This window comes from Ochotona princeps, chromosome 7, assembly GCF_030435755.1.
Source record: "Ochotona princeps isolate mOchPri1 chromosome 7, mOchPri1.hap1, whole genome shotgun sequence".
Classification (NCBI taxonomy): domain Eukaryota; kingdom Metazoa; phylum Chordata; class Mammalia; order Lagomorpha; family Ochotonidae; genus Ochotona; species Ochotona princeps.
In genome coordinates this window covers 64,612,074-64,626,621 of record NC_080838.1, presented here as the reverse complement: position 1 = coordinate 64,626,621, position 14,548 = coordinate 64,612,074, and the positions used below count along the sequence as shown (strand labels likewise).

Genomic DNA, 14,548 nt, shown 5'->3' with positions numbered 1-14,548 from the left:
CCTTGCCAACCACTACCTTGAACATTTCTTGAATAATTTCCTATTCACTAAACTCAGTTTCATAAGAGTAGTCCATTACTTTTAATACAGAGCTATATTTAATTTGGGTTAATCTTTAAAGTTCAATTATGAAATGACAGTTTTTGTGTTTTCCTTAACATTAACAAGTTTACTTGGAATTATTGCTGATCTTAGAATAAAATATAAAAAGTTTGTTTTGTCCCAGTAGCATGTTCCTACTTTGCATCTTAACATTTTGATCTGTTCTTGTAGGGTTTATGCTTGAACCAGATCCAGAGCGTAGACCTGATATATTCCAGGTGTCTCATTTTGCATTTAAATTTGCCAAAAAGGAGTGTCCTGTCTCCAACATCAATGTAAGTGATTTTTCAAGTATCATGTGAATTTCAGTTCCATTTTATTATAATCAATTTATGTGCTTTGAGAATTAGCTGTTTCATGGCAGGTGGTCTGATAGTATGTTCATGTTTGTATTTTTGGTTTCCACCATATTTTCTGCAGTGTGTGCCTTGAGGCACCCTAGCTAGATGTGATAGACTCAGGAATCCCTCCCCGCATGCTGGTGTACATTTTTTAAGGAACCACAGTGACATCTGCCTGGCAAAGCACAAATTACATTTATTAAGTTATCTGAGTCTAAACATTTAGTAAGCAGGACTATTAAGTTTATTTGTGGTACAGGATGAGAGATTACCTGGACACCGAGGGCTCTGTTAGCGGAGACTGTTCTGGAATCTTTGGTGTGAGGCATGCTTTATTCTAATCAGGGAGCTGAGGGTTTAACTCTTTCTGAGTGACTGATTTTAAATCTTTTGGGCAGTTACTTACTGTGCGTGTCTTTTTCTGTAAAGTGAGGATAGTAATGATGGAAGTTCGAGTTAACCTGTGTGTGACTCAGCCCCGGGCCGGTGCCTTGTGCTTGTTGGTGGTAGCTGACCATGCAGAGGCTCAGAGCTGTGCGCCCTGCTGTGGTGAACTTGACCATGTCACCTGAGCCCAGTGTTCCAAGATGCTGCTGATTTTAATCACAGTGAAACACTAACAAATGATCATTGATTTTTTTTTTAAGCCATTCTCAATGCTATGAAGATCATTCTGTGTTATTATTATGGGATTTCCTTTAAGTAGATTTTATAATCCATCCCACTAAGAAAAAGGGAGGAGGAATGTGTGGGATATTTCTATTTTTTTCCTTCAGTCTTTACCTTATCAATGACATATTTTCTCTGTCAGAACTGAAAATTACTGTTCTAACATTATAATAATGAATGTAACTTTAGTTTTATTTGACATTTGACCTTGTTTGTTACTTTTTTTTATTCATTCAATGTTGAGAGTAGCTGTCACGAAACAAGCTTTGGACATACACAACGCGGAAGGCCTTCCATCGTCGATGCTGTGAAAAGCACCTGTAGTATTTAGAAATGCTCTTGAGGTTTCATGTTTGCTTCTTTTGCCAGAGTACAATGAGTCAGATTCACATGTGTGATGTACTCTTTTTCTTTTTTTTTTTCCAGATTTACCCTTTTGTAAAATGTATTCCATGATGTTATGCTCATTTTCCAAATGTTTCTGTAGAACAGGGATAAGAAAGTGGTGTTTATGTGATAATGCTGTGTTGCTTGCAGATTAGATGGGCAGATAGAAGTCAACAATTTGTAGGATTCTATTGTGAAAATAGTGCTTTTGTAGTAACTTTTTCTTAAAAAAAAAAAAAAAAAAACTTTATATGATTCAAATAGAAACTAAAATGAAGGTATTTTTGTTTTCTCCCGAGAATTCTTTGATTCCTTCAGTTCTTCCTGAACCGATGACTGCCAGTGAAGCTGCTGCTAGGAAAAGCCAAATAAAAGCCAGGTAGGCAACGGTGTGCTGGCATTGAAAAGACATTCCTGAAAGAAACATACTCCTCACTTGCAGCAAGAAAGTGATTGTTCCTGTGATAGTGTGTGGATCTTTTCAGGGAGTTGACCCTTTTGTCATAGGAACTTCAACTTAGGAAATTGTGTTTTTAAGTAAGGGGCCTGGTGTGATAGCCCAGGACTGAAGTCCTCGACTTGCCGGCCCGGAGATCCCATATGGGCGCCGGTCCATATCCCGACTGCTCCCTTTTCCTTCCAGCTCCCTGCTTGTGGGCTGGGAAAGCAGTAGAGGATGGCCCAAAGCCTTGGGACCCTGCACCTGCGTGGGAGACCCGGAAGAATCTCTTGGCTCTTGGCTTTGGATTGGTGCCGCTCCAGCTGTTGCGGCCACTTGGGGAATGAATCAGAGGGTAGAAGATCTTTCTCCCTTTCTCTCCTTCTCTCTATAAATCTGACTTATAAATGAATCTTTTTTAAAAATTAAAAAAGTAAATTAAGGAAGGAAAATAACTCATAAATACAACCAGAATATTCAGAATATTCCGTATAGTTTGTAGAATGTATAATAACTGTAGTACTTGGTTAGTTCAGAAAGTTAGTGGGAAACTGAAGAAGTTAATTTTGGTGCAAAAATACTGAATTGATAAACAACATTTTCATAGCACGTATTTCTCCTGGACTCTTTGAAAAATCCTTGTATATGGGATTTTTAAAAACTTCCTGTACTATAGTAAACTTACTTTTTAATTTCATTTTTAAAGCACCTTTGTAGTTTTTTAAGACTGGCTAAGAAATATTCTCTAGGGCTGATTCTTTGGCATAGTAGACTAAGCCTTGACTTAATACCAGCGTCCCTACATGGGACTGGTTAGAGTACTGGCTGCTCCACTTTGAATCCAGCGCTCTGCTAGTGGCCTGGGAAGGCAGCTAAGGGTTTTCCTTGGGTGCCTGTATCCATGTGGAAGACTTGAAAGAAGCTCCTGGCATTTGGTTTTGGAGTGGCTCAGAGCTAGCCATTGTAGCCATTTGAAGAGTGAACCAGCAGATGGAAGATCAACTGATCTCTCTTTTTCTTGCTCTTTCTCTCTCTCTCTCTGTCCCTCTCTCCTTCCTTCTCCCCTTCTCTCTCTTAACTCTTTCACATAAAAATAAAAACTGCATCTTAAAGAAAGACTATTTAAAAATATTTTATTTATTACATTGTTGGATTTAAAATGTATTATGTATGCTAAGACCTGACACCTTAATGATTGATCTTTTCCCCTCGCTTAAAAACTGTACCAGTCAGTAAACAGAACTCTGTTTTAGATATTAGACATTCTCACATAAAAAAATAAAAAAATATTGACAGTGTTTATTTGTAGTATGTCAAAGATATGTTTGTATATTTAAATGTAAGATTGTCTAGGAGCCAGCATGGTGGCTCAGTGGGCTAATCTACTCCTCCCTGTGGCACTGGCATACCAAATAGGTGCCAGTTCATGTCCTGGCTGCTCCACTTCCAATCCAACTCTGCTGATGGCATTGGAAAGAAGACAGTCCAAGTGCCTGGGACCCTGCACCCAGGTGGGAGATCTGGAAGTAGCTCCTGTCTCCTGGCTTTGGATCAGCTTAGCTTTGGCCATTGCAGCAACTGGGGGAGGGAACCAGTAGATGGAAGATTTTCTGTCTCTCTGTCTCCTCTTTGCAACTCTGTCTTGTAAATGAAAGTAAGGTGAATCTTAAGAAAAAACAAACTAAAATTCCTTGTTAATTGGTCAGTAAAAAAAATTATTCTTTAGTAATATCAGTGAGGAACATGGAAACATGTAAATCTATACAAAACTCAGTATCAAAAATTGTTTTTCATTTCTTTATGTAAAAGGCATAATTTGGGGGAATGGGTCTTTAAATAAATGGTTGCACTGCATTATTTGTATTTTTCCACACGCCCTGTGGCTGCTGTCTGCTTCCCTGCTTCAGTCTGTGCTACTTGGTTCCTTCTCAGCATCTTCTCTTCACCCCCTGTGACACTGTGCATCTGCCCCTGGAATTATTAAACCTGTGCAACTTCCCCAAAGTTTGTCTTGAGGATGAAGCCACTGAAAATGTATCCTTGCACGTGAAAGCACTTGTATAATGTGTATTCACATTTTTGTCAGTATTATGTCTTTCCCTACTCTGTCAAGTTATTTTCCTTTAGATAGAATGATCAATTTCTTTCTCATGATTAATGATATAATTACTTAAAAATTTTAGTCTCCAATTCTACTTGCAGCCTTCTCCAGCTAAGTTAGGTGAGAGGTGGCAGAATTCCTTGAAAGAACTAGTTTGCCAATGGTTATCTCTTGTCTTGTATTTTGCTGCATCTTCATAATCCTCTGCTGTTTTCCTAAGTATACTATAAACTCAGAAAACAGTATTGTATAGCATTTCACTGTATATCAATACATAGTGTTGCTATACAGTGCAAGTTATATTGGTACATCAGAAACTAAGTTGGAGTCTTTCGAATTAGCACTTTCTGTAGACTTTTTAAAAAATTACTTTTTATTATTGTGTCATGATACAGTTCCATGCTTCTCAGAGCTTCTGCTATTCTCATTTGGTGATCTCTTACAAAAGATCAGGAACAAGTCTGGGCCAAGGGCGGCTGGCCCCAGCCCCTTTTTAAAGAATGCAGATCTAAACAGAAAGGTTGCAAACAATGTTTCTTCTGAGGTACAGCATTGGGTTCAGTGATACATCTGTAGTTTGAATCCAGTAAATATTTGGTTTTTATTACAAAAGAGATGTAACTGATTTTATTTACACACAAGTATGTGTGTGTACATGATCGATTTTTATGATTTGCACATCACCCTTCCCACCTTAATGGTGTCACTTTTAGAAAAAGAGACCATATATTCATATACTGTTTTTCTACAACTTTCTGATTCAGTTTTATTTACCTTTCTTCTGGAAAGATGGTTGTTTATTTATTTATTTATTATTTTTAATTCATTAATTACATTGTATTATGTGACACAGTTTCATAGGTACTTGGATTCTCCCCACCCCTCCCCAAACCCTCCCACCATGGTGGATTCCTCCACCTTGTTGCATAACCACAGTTCAAGTTCAGTTGGGATTCCCCCATTGCAAGCATATACCAAAGGAAAGATGGTTGTTAACAGAGCTCCCTCTTGTGGTCCCTGGAGATGCTAAGAACTGTAGATGATTGCATTTGTGCTTTGAGCTAATGCAGCAGATGTGTGAATGAAAAATCACACGTGTGTAAAAATTAAAGTAGCGAATCATCTGGAAATGTGGTGAGAGAACTCAGTAAAGAGATTTTATGTGAATTCTATCTGAAAGTGATCATTTAAACCTATTAAACACTACTTGAGTTTTTGTACTGACTATAGAAAGCAAAGTTGATAAATAGGTGTGTTGAAGATTCGAACTCATTTTCTGAAAAAGAAAATCAAATGTCCATCTGCTCAAATTTATTTAGTGTCACTTGTATTGGTGACTTGACCACTTATGTGTGGGGCCTAAACTAAGTTCCTGTTGGAAGGATTTCATGTAATTCCCATTAGCTTTTTAAACAGTAAAGCAAGTTGAAAAACTCGAAAAGTTGAATTTGAGCAGGTACTTCTTACATCTTTTGTTTTAAAATACTTAGGATATTTTATTTTTCTTTTTATTGGGGTGTGTGCTTTTTATTTGTTGAGTGTAAGCCAGAGGAGCTTATTTCTTGTTGTTTGTTACTGCTAGTTCTCTGGTTCAGAGACTTGGCTGTCAGTGTTTTCCTGAAACCTTATGAGAAGTTTTCTGTTTCCTTTCAATTTCATCTCATTGAAAGTACTTTTTTTCTGCCAGATTCAAGTGGCAGACTGTGAATGACAGTGTACCATTTTAAGGAAAATAATCAGTTTTCTTGTCTTTCTTCCATAAGTATTTAATTATTGAGAATGACTCTTGAAAGGAAGCCAAGAGGAATAATGTAATTGCCAACAATAATTAAAATGGATCAGTTGGAATACTAATAGATGTGATATTGGAAAAATAATAAGTTAGAAATAACCTCAGTATTTAAAATGAAATGTATTCTTGTCTTGTAGAATAACAGATACCATTGGACCAACAGAAACCTCAATTGCACCTAGACAAAGACCAAAGGCCAGTTCTGCTAGCACCACTGCCAGCGTGCTGACCATCCAAAGTTCAGCAACACCTGCTAAAGTCCCAGCTCCTAGTGAACTTGGTAACCACAGACCAAAAGGTAATATAGGCCTGCAAACTGTTCTTTTTACAGTGAACATAAATAAGCCTTTTGTAGTTTCACTTTCTGTGACTATAAATTATGGGCAAACTTATGATATAATGCATTAAGAAAACTTTATTGTGATGCCCTGTAAGCCTGTTTCCTTAAAGCTGTAGACAAAGGGAAGTTATTGTTAAATAAAAGTAAAATAGGAAAAAGTCAACTTTTTTTTCCTTTTTTTGATTGTATAGATGAAAATTTTATCCTTAAAGTCATCAACTAGTAGAGTTTGAGGGTAATGGAAAATTCTGGGTTGCACTGGAAAGGTTTAGGTTGAACTGTAACTGTCACAAGGTGACATGCCCCTATGCATACAGGCCTTGGTGAAGGTGTCTGTCTTGAACCATGTGGTCATTTACATCGTAAAAACTTGTCTTCTCATTTGATTTTGAACAAAGATATTTTTCTAGTTTTATAAAACTTTTTTTTTTATACTTTTGTCAAACCAATGGTTAAGAATATTGTACTACTGTAATTTTAAATGACCTGTGGTTACTTTTTAATTTTGTCATGTTACATTATTTTTAATGTTGTTTACATAGTTGAGAAGGATCTGTGCCCATGTGGACCAGTGATTAGGGAGGGATGGTTCACATAGGAAGGAGGGTGGGACAAATGTTGCCAATTTTTTTCTTTTTCTTCTGTATCGGCAGGGGTGGGGGAAAGCCACTCCTTGTTGCCAAGTTAATCATCCCCTGGGATAGGGGATGCTTATTTGATGTCATCTTAGAATCCCTGATATGGGAAAGAATTTTCTGAGGATCTGACTTGATAGTTGTTGGTTTTGTTGTACCAGTGTTGAGAAAATATAGTCCATGTTTACAAAGTCTGCCCTACTGCCTCTAACCACTCAGACACTTGGTGCAAAGCTTGGCCAGGAGAATTGTACAGTCTGTTCTGCTTTTCATCCTCTGCCAAGGCACTCAGCATCCTCTGCTGGCTTAGTTGAGCTGGGTTTCATATACCCCACCTGCATTTGAGCATTCTGTTCACCTCGCAAGCATCAGCAACTGAGAAGGCCCAGTCCCAAAACATTAATTCTAAGGTCTGGCCACATAGCCTGTGGTTTTTTTTCCTATGGGCAGAGTTTGACTTCAATGATCTAGTTAGAGAGTGCCCCAAGAAACCTCACCTAGGGTGACCCCAAACCTGCCTGACTCTTGTGTGCACCAGTTAATGTGGGATCTGGTTCAGTCCATGGCCCACTGCAACCCACACACTTACCAGTGAATGTAGTTGCCTGGTCAGTTCTGCCCCCAGCCCGAACTCCCATGCAAACTGTTGGGTACTGTGGCCTAGTTGAACCTGGCCTGGCATGAATCCAACCTTCATGCATACCAGTGGGAACTGCAGCCTAATTGGGGCAACACTCAACAATTTCCAACCCTGGTTCCTGTGTGTGCACTAGCATTTACAGCAGTCTAGTCCAGCCTATCCCACATCCCATCTGGCTTTTGTACGCACCCTTGGGTACTACAGCTTAGCTAAGCCCAACTCACCCCCAGACCCAGCCCATGAGTATGCTGATGAATGCTGTTGCCTTGTCCTGCCCAGCCTGCCCCCAGCTCTGGCTCTCATGCTCACCAGTGGGAAGCCACAGCTTAGCAGATTAGTGCCCACAGTTCCCCTACTAGGTCCTCATGCAGTGCCAGATCTTGCACCTACCAGGGGTACTGTGGTCCAGGCTGAAATGACTTACACCCAGTGTGGGCACTTGCCAGCTAATGTTGCAGCAAAGCCCAGCTGACCTGAACTTATTCTGGCTCTTGCTTGCATATGCCCGTGGATATGTGACCCTTTCCCCAAACCTAGCTCATATATGGGCTGATAAGTGTTGTAGTCCTGTCCACCCCCAATCCACTCCCAGTCCCTGCTCTCATGCTGATGTTCCCCTACCAGGCTCTATCCCAGCCCTAGTTCTTTTGCATGCTGGTGAGTGTTACGGCCCAGTCTGGCATGGCCTGCTTTGCTTTATCATTTGCCCAGTGAGTGTTGCAACCTGGCTCTGCTCAGCCTCCCTCCAAATCCAGATTATTCTGACAGGTGCTACAGCCTATTCCAGCCCAAACAGCCCCTAGTCCTGGAACTCATGTAAACTGGCAGGTGCTGCGACCCAACCTGGCCTCGCCTGGCCTGCTCCGTTTCCTGGCTGTTATACCTGTAGCAAATGCTATAGACTAGTTTAGCCTGGACCACCACCAGACCCACCCCACATGTATGTGGATAGGTACTGTAGCCCAACCTGGCCTAGGTTGTCCCCGGCCTTGGCTCTTGTGTTCATCAGCGTGAACTTGTGGCCTAACATGAGATTCCCCAGATTCCCCCACTGGGCCTATTCCCAGCTCCCAAATCTCGTGTGTTGTGGCAGTTGATGCAGTCCAGCCTGACAAGGCTGGTTCCCAGTTCTGGCATTCTTTAGCAGGTTCTACAGCTTTGCCCAAATTGGCTCATACCCATCGTAGCTCTCACCAGTGGGTGCTATACCCAGCCTCTCCTTGTCCACCCCCACACCTGGCTCTCATGTGAGCAGGTAGGTGCTGCCAGCTAGCCCAACCTTTCCCATACCTACTCTGGCTCTGGTTCTGGCAGGTGCTGGAGCCTAGCCCAGGCAGATCTACTCCTGGACCCACCCCACAAGCATGCTGACTGGTGCTACAGCTATATTCAGTTTGGTCTGCCCTCATGCCTGGCTTATACGTTCAGCAGTGTAAACCACAACCTAGCAGGGGAGTCCTCTAAGTCCCCCTAACAGATGGGCTCCCAAAATTTTATATTAGATAAAATGACATGTGGATTCTAAATGTCCATTTAGGCAATGGTGTTAATTGATTTGTTACAGTATTCATTTATTGAACATGTGTTACATTATGGCTGTAACTAAAGAGTAAGGCTGAAGGGAACCTGGTTTAGAAATGGCCATGCCATTATAAACCTGTACAATACGGAATGAAATGAAATGTATAAACAAAATAAAACAATTAAATGAATGACATTTACTAGCTAAACTTTAAGGCTAATAAAGTTTCAGTAGGTGGGAACTAGCATTGTAGCTTGAGAAAATCACATTAGCAAACATTTGAGTATATAATATAGCTGAGTATAGAACAGAGCATGAAACATGAAGTTTTTCTACAATGTTGATTTGTCCAGGATTGTAGAAGACGTGAGTGTCCTAAGAATTTAGAATGACACAAAAATTTAAGTGTATGTGCACCTTAGTTTGATGATTGTTGAAATAATTATCTGAAGTCTAGCCACTTTGTTGAACTGTTTAGTGTGTTGAGAAATATTTTTGGAAACTAGTTGTAGGAACACCGAGACCTGAGGTTTTGTTGGGCCAGGGCCCGCCTCAGCAGCCGCCTCAGCAGCACAGAGTCCTTCAGCAACTACAACAGGGAGATTGGAGATTACAGCAGCTCCATTTACAGCCTCGCCACCCTCACCAGCAGCAACAGCAGCATCAGCTACTTCAGGACGCCTACATGCAGCAGGTAATGCCTTTGTGCTGTGAAGTTTATGTAGGAATTAAATGTCATGAGATAGCTCCCTCCCCCATTCTAGGTGCCTTGATGTACAGTCTAGTAAATATTTTCTCAAGTTTGCTAATTATTTTGGAACATAATTTGCTCTTCCTTTGGAGAGATGCTTAACAAGTACACTGTTAAAATAGGCTGCTTCATGGCCTGTAAAATGAATGGACACTGCAGTTGATTGCAAGTATTATATTTAAGGTTGTGGTTTGAGTTCACAAACTAATAATGATATTGTTAGAAAGGTGGCGTTAGGCTTCTCGGAAGTGATATTGTACTTGATTTCATGTTTTTTATAAAAAATCTTTATGGGGTAAAGAAAGATATTTAGAATTGTCCGGGGGTATAGGAATAAAATAAACTGAAGGTCTCTTCTGTCTATTGCGTTGTCAAACCATTTGTAATTTTGTTTAAGCTATTTTAAGTTGAGCTGCAGTCACCTCCTGTGGTTTTGGTGGATAGACCCAGAGAGCAGGCTGTAAGTGGTACCGTGGTATGATCAAGGAGGCCGTCGAGGGGGAGCTGGAGAGCAATGGCAAGTTACCGGACCTGGTTCTGGTCAGAAGTCACTTTAGAGATCTGCATCAGCTAAGAGAGTTACCTTTCTCTTATGCCTTCTTGAAGTGTGCTGAACATGGCTTTAGTTATAGCTCTCTTAAGTTTTTTTTTTATAGTTTTGATGAATATATAAAAGCATAATCACAGATTGTTTTAGATTGGAGCATGGACTCTGTTGACGTCCTAGAGTCATTGATTGGATTGGTTTTTCTTGACTTGTAGTATCAGCATGCAATGCAGCAGCAGCAGCAGCTGCTTCAACAACAGTTCTTGATGCATTCAGTCTATCAACCACATTCTTCAGCATCACAGTATCCTGCAGTGGTAAGTGTGAGATGTCTCTGTGTACATTATAATAGTGGAATTCATATTTCAGTATTCCCATCTGTTCGTTTTAATTTGGTTCACATTACTTAACAGGCAAGTATTTTACCAAAGGCAGCATTTCACAAAGAGCCTTAAATTGTGCTGAACGGTGGTACCTGAATATGGCATTTTGTGATTGATCACATACGTCTGTAGTATAAGCAGTGATGGCCTGTAAATTTTGTTATGTGTCTCCCTCATTTAGCCATTTTTTTAAAATGAAAAGTGAAATCCAACTGAAAAATAATTTACTTCAGAGAATGGTTTGATGTGTTTCAGTAGCTACCACCGTATTAGTGAGTGTGCTCTTATCTCCATCTGTTTGTTAAAATATTTAAAGGAAGAGTTTTGAAGCTGAGCTCTTTGAATACATTTATTTCCTCGGTGTAGACTTGTGGTAACAGAGCTACTATTTTAAATATAAATTGTTTCTGATTTTGTCATCAATGGGAAAAGGAAGTAATTTGGCAGATGGATGTGGTGTTGCAGTTCCGGTGTGACTTGGCAGTGTTTCGTTTGACGTCACGTCTTGTTTCAGGTGCAGCAGTGTCAGCAGGCTTTCTTGCAGCAGCAGATGCTGGCTCGGCAACAGGCATCACCTGAGTATCCGACCTCTCCTCAGGAATTCTCACCGGCCTTAGTGACCTACCCTTCATCACATCCAGCTCACGTTGGAACCGTAATGGACTCCTCTTATAGTGCCAATAGGCAAGTATTTTTCCAGTGAATGCAAAGATGACAGCGTGGAAGTGGACGCAAGTGCTGAATGGAGTTGTTAACTAACTCTTGAGTGAATTGGAATCATTTCTCTTTGAAACTGCCTTTGTCCTCTCCCTGGTCCCTTTGCATCTCTGTTCTTTGCCCCATTCTCATCAGTTCTAGTAACCTCTACTTTTCAATAAAGCTTAACTAAATCCAGTAATATATATGGCTAAATGAATTACTAGGTTATATATTTTAATTCTTTGTATTTAAGTGAGAAAGAAACCCTAACAAGTTTCTTTATTGGCCTAAAATAATCTTTGTAGACAGCTTTACTTTGTCTACACATCAGGTACTACTTTAAAATAATTTGTCTAAGTCATAAAGGTTGAATTATTTGCCTTAAACAATTGCAAAACTTTCAGACATAAAATTTGGTTATTTTTAAAGATGGTAGGATATTCCAAACTAACTGTTACCATAGGATAGTTGAGAAAGCCTTTGGTATTCACATTGATTGAATAGCAGAGTTAAGAGTTATTTTTCATGGATCATTCTTATGCAAATAATTAAAGATCTTTGATAGGAATTTTCTGAAGCTTAAATGTGATGGATATGATATTGTAAGTGCTTCAGAATGCTGTGATTAAGGTTATTATGAATACCTACTAAGGTTTTTAGATATGGCAAAGGTCATAGCTATTAGACTTTGGTTTCTGTAACACTAAAGTTGTCATGTAAGACTATTTAAAGATTTGAAATATTGGTTTTAGCTGAGAGCATTTGGATATGAGAAGCAGCAACATCAGTAGCCTAATTATATTGTGCTTCACAGAAGAGGTTTGAACTGTGCTTTTTGCTACAGAACTTCTCCAAACAATAGTGTGTGCGTGCTTGTGTGCACGAGAAGGGGGGTGGGGAGTGGAGCAGCTTAGGGGTGGGAGGAGTTGGATATATGAATGATGAAAAATTTGTCTAAGTCAAGAACAGACTTAAAGATCCAGATCAGCATTTACCTGACTGTCATATGGCTGCTCTAGCCATATGTTCTAACTTTGATCACATAGCATTTTTTTTCCTTAGTCAGTTAATAGCATTATAATAAATAGTAAATGAACACACAGTAGTACAGATTTTTAATAAATTAGAGCCACTATGAAATGTAAGTAATAATCTCCAAATCTGAAGAAGGCATATCTGAAGACAAGTTCCTCAGTGATAAGAAACAGATTGCACTAATTAATAAGTCTGCTCAGTGTTGTTTAGTTTACTGTATCTGTGAGACTGTTGCACTAACTAGAAATATACTTGTAAGGAGACAGGCTTTCACTGAGAGTGAACCGTTCTGTAAAAAGATCTTATGGCAAGACCAGTCAAGGCTTCAGAGTATTGCACACCCGGTCATGCTGGATACAGCTATCTGCCTAAGGTACAGATAGAGTTCTGATCTAATGAAAGTGTGTAAGACAAGGTGCCTGTTCCTTTTGCTTAAAACTCATGAGTTTTGGCATGATTGATCATGCACTATGTCTTCAGGAGGACAATTCTGAGAGGTAAGATCATTTATACATACAGGAGACTACAGTTTGTTTTGATTATTATTGAAATAAAATACAGTGTTACTCTTCAGTTTTTATACTAAGGATAAGTAACATGGAAGAGTAGACATTTTAATGGATAATTGGGAAAGGAAAGGACGTGTTTATTCTAGCCAGTGTCATAACCCCTCTTTTTGAGAATGCCATGGTTTCCTAACACCTACTCAAATATCCCTTATACACTTAGACACAAACATTTAACTCCGGTTTTCATGTTCAAATGATTTAGCCAAAAGCACTAATATTTGTCTACAGATCTCTTTTAAAACTGTTACAGAAGTTACTCTATGCAATGTGAGTATAATATTAAGTAGGTATAATAGTAATAATGAAGTACTATTGAGGCACTGAATGAGACTAGAGCAGAGTTCCTGCAGGAAGTTCTGTGTTGCTGACATTCCTTGATCTTATATGTAAATGTTTCTGTCCTTTAGACCATCACCCCTTTCCCGCTTCGTCTTCCCTATTCTGCAGTAACATAACTTCACCATAGTAGAATAAGGCAAGTCTTAAAGCTATCCAACCCAGGACATGAAAGATGACTTGTTGATAATCCAATTAAAGAAAAATTAGCAGTCACTGAAATTAGGAAGCAAATAGGTAATTAACAGTCCTGCAGTTTCATGCATAATGTCACTAAATATTGAAAGATAGAAATTCACATGAGAGTACATCAATACTGTGCATGCTTGTTTGCCTCAGATCTTTGGATATCCAACTTTCTTTATGACAAATTAGAAATCTAGATATTGTGGGTCTGGGGCTGTGGAGTAGTAGACAGCTGTTGCCTTGTGATGCTGACATCCCATATGGACACTGATTCAATCCCAGCCGTGCTGCTCCCAGTCGAGCTCATTGGTATGCACCTGGGAAAGCGGCAGAAAGCAGCGAGAGATGTCCCAAGTGCTTAGGTCCCTACACCCGTGTGGAAGACTGAAGAAGCATCTGGTTTCAACTGGCCTACCTTCTGCCATTGCAGTTACTTGGGGAGCCAACCAGTAGATGGGAAATCTGTTTGTCTCTACCTTTCTTTATCTCTACCTTTCAAATAAATTTCCAAAAAAGTCTAGATAGTGCATTTGCTATGGAACACTAACCTGAATTCTCTCATAAGGGATTCCCTACTAATCACTTCATTATTATCAAACACAACTTTGCTTCCAGAAATTGATACTCTTTAAAAATATGAGGTATACTTAAGTGTATGTGCTGTGCCAGAGATGGTTTCATATCTTTTGTACTTTCAAACTAGGTACACTAGATTTACTTGATGTTTTTTAATCCTAGTTAGCATTGAAACTATAACTATTTAATGAATAAAATAGTCTCACTGGTATGTGGCATGCTAACCTAAACAATGTTGAGCAGAATATCCCATTTTTGTGGGAAATCCTTTCATCTTATCATCAGAAGAATCATTACTAGGATTACTACTTGTGCATTTTCAAGTTTATTTGAAAGGCAGAGCAGAGCAACAGAATGAAAATGAGAGGGAGGGAAAATGAGATGGGGGAGAGGGAGAAAAGAAGGGGGGAGAGAGTGCATGTGTATACACGAGCATGTGAGTGAGTTATTTTCCTCCTCTGTGCAGAGTAGTTGGGGCTGCAGGGTGCAGCCAGGGCC

General features: G+C 39.5%; 1 protein-coding gene across 2 annotated transcripts in view; it reads left to right on the top strand.

Annotated features, from left to right (window-relative positions):
* BMP2K (BMP2 inducible kinase) overlaps positions 1-14,548 on the top strand; it is a 118,781-nt gene that overhangs the window by 77,720 nt on the left and 26,513 nt on the right. For both annotated transcript variants that reach the window (XM_058667171.1, XM_058667172.1), the window contains exons 8-13: positions 274-377; positions 1,799-1,878; positions 5,969-6,129; positions 9,481-9,662; positions 10,482-10,583; positions 11,164-11,333. In XM_058667171.1, coding sequence (XP_058523154.1) covers positions 274-377; positions 1,799-1,878; positions 5,969-6,129; positions 9,481-9,662; positions 10,482-10,583; positions 11,164-11,333 — 799 coding nt within the window. The remainder of the gene's footprint in view (positions 1-273; positions 378-1,798; positions 1,879-5,968; positions 6,130-9,480; positions 9,663-10,481; positions 10,584-11,163; positions 11,334-14,548) is intronic.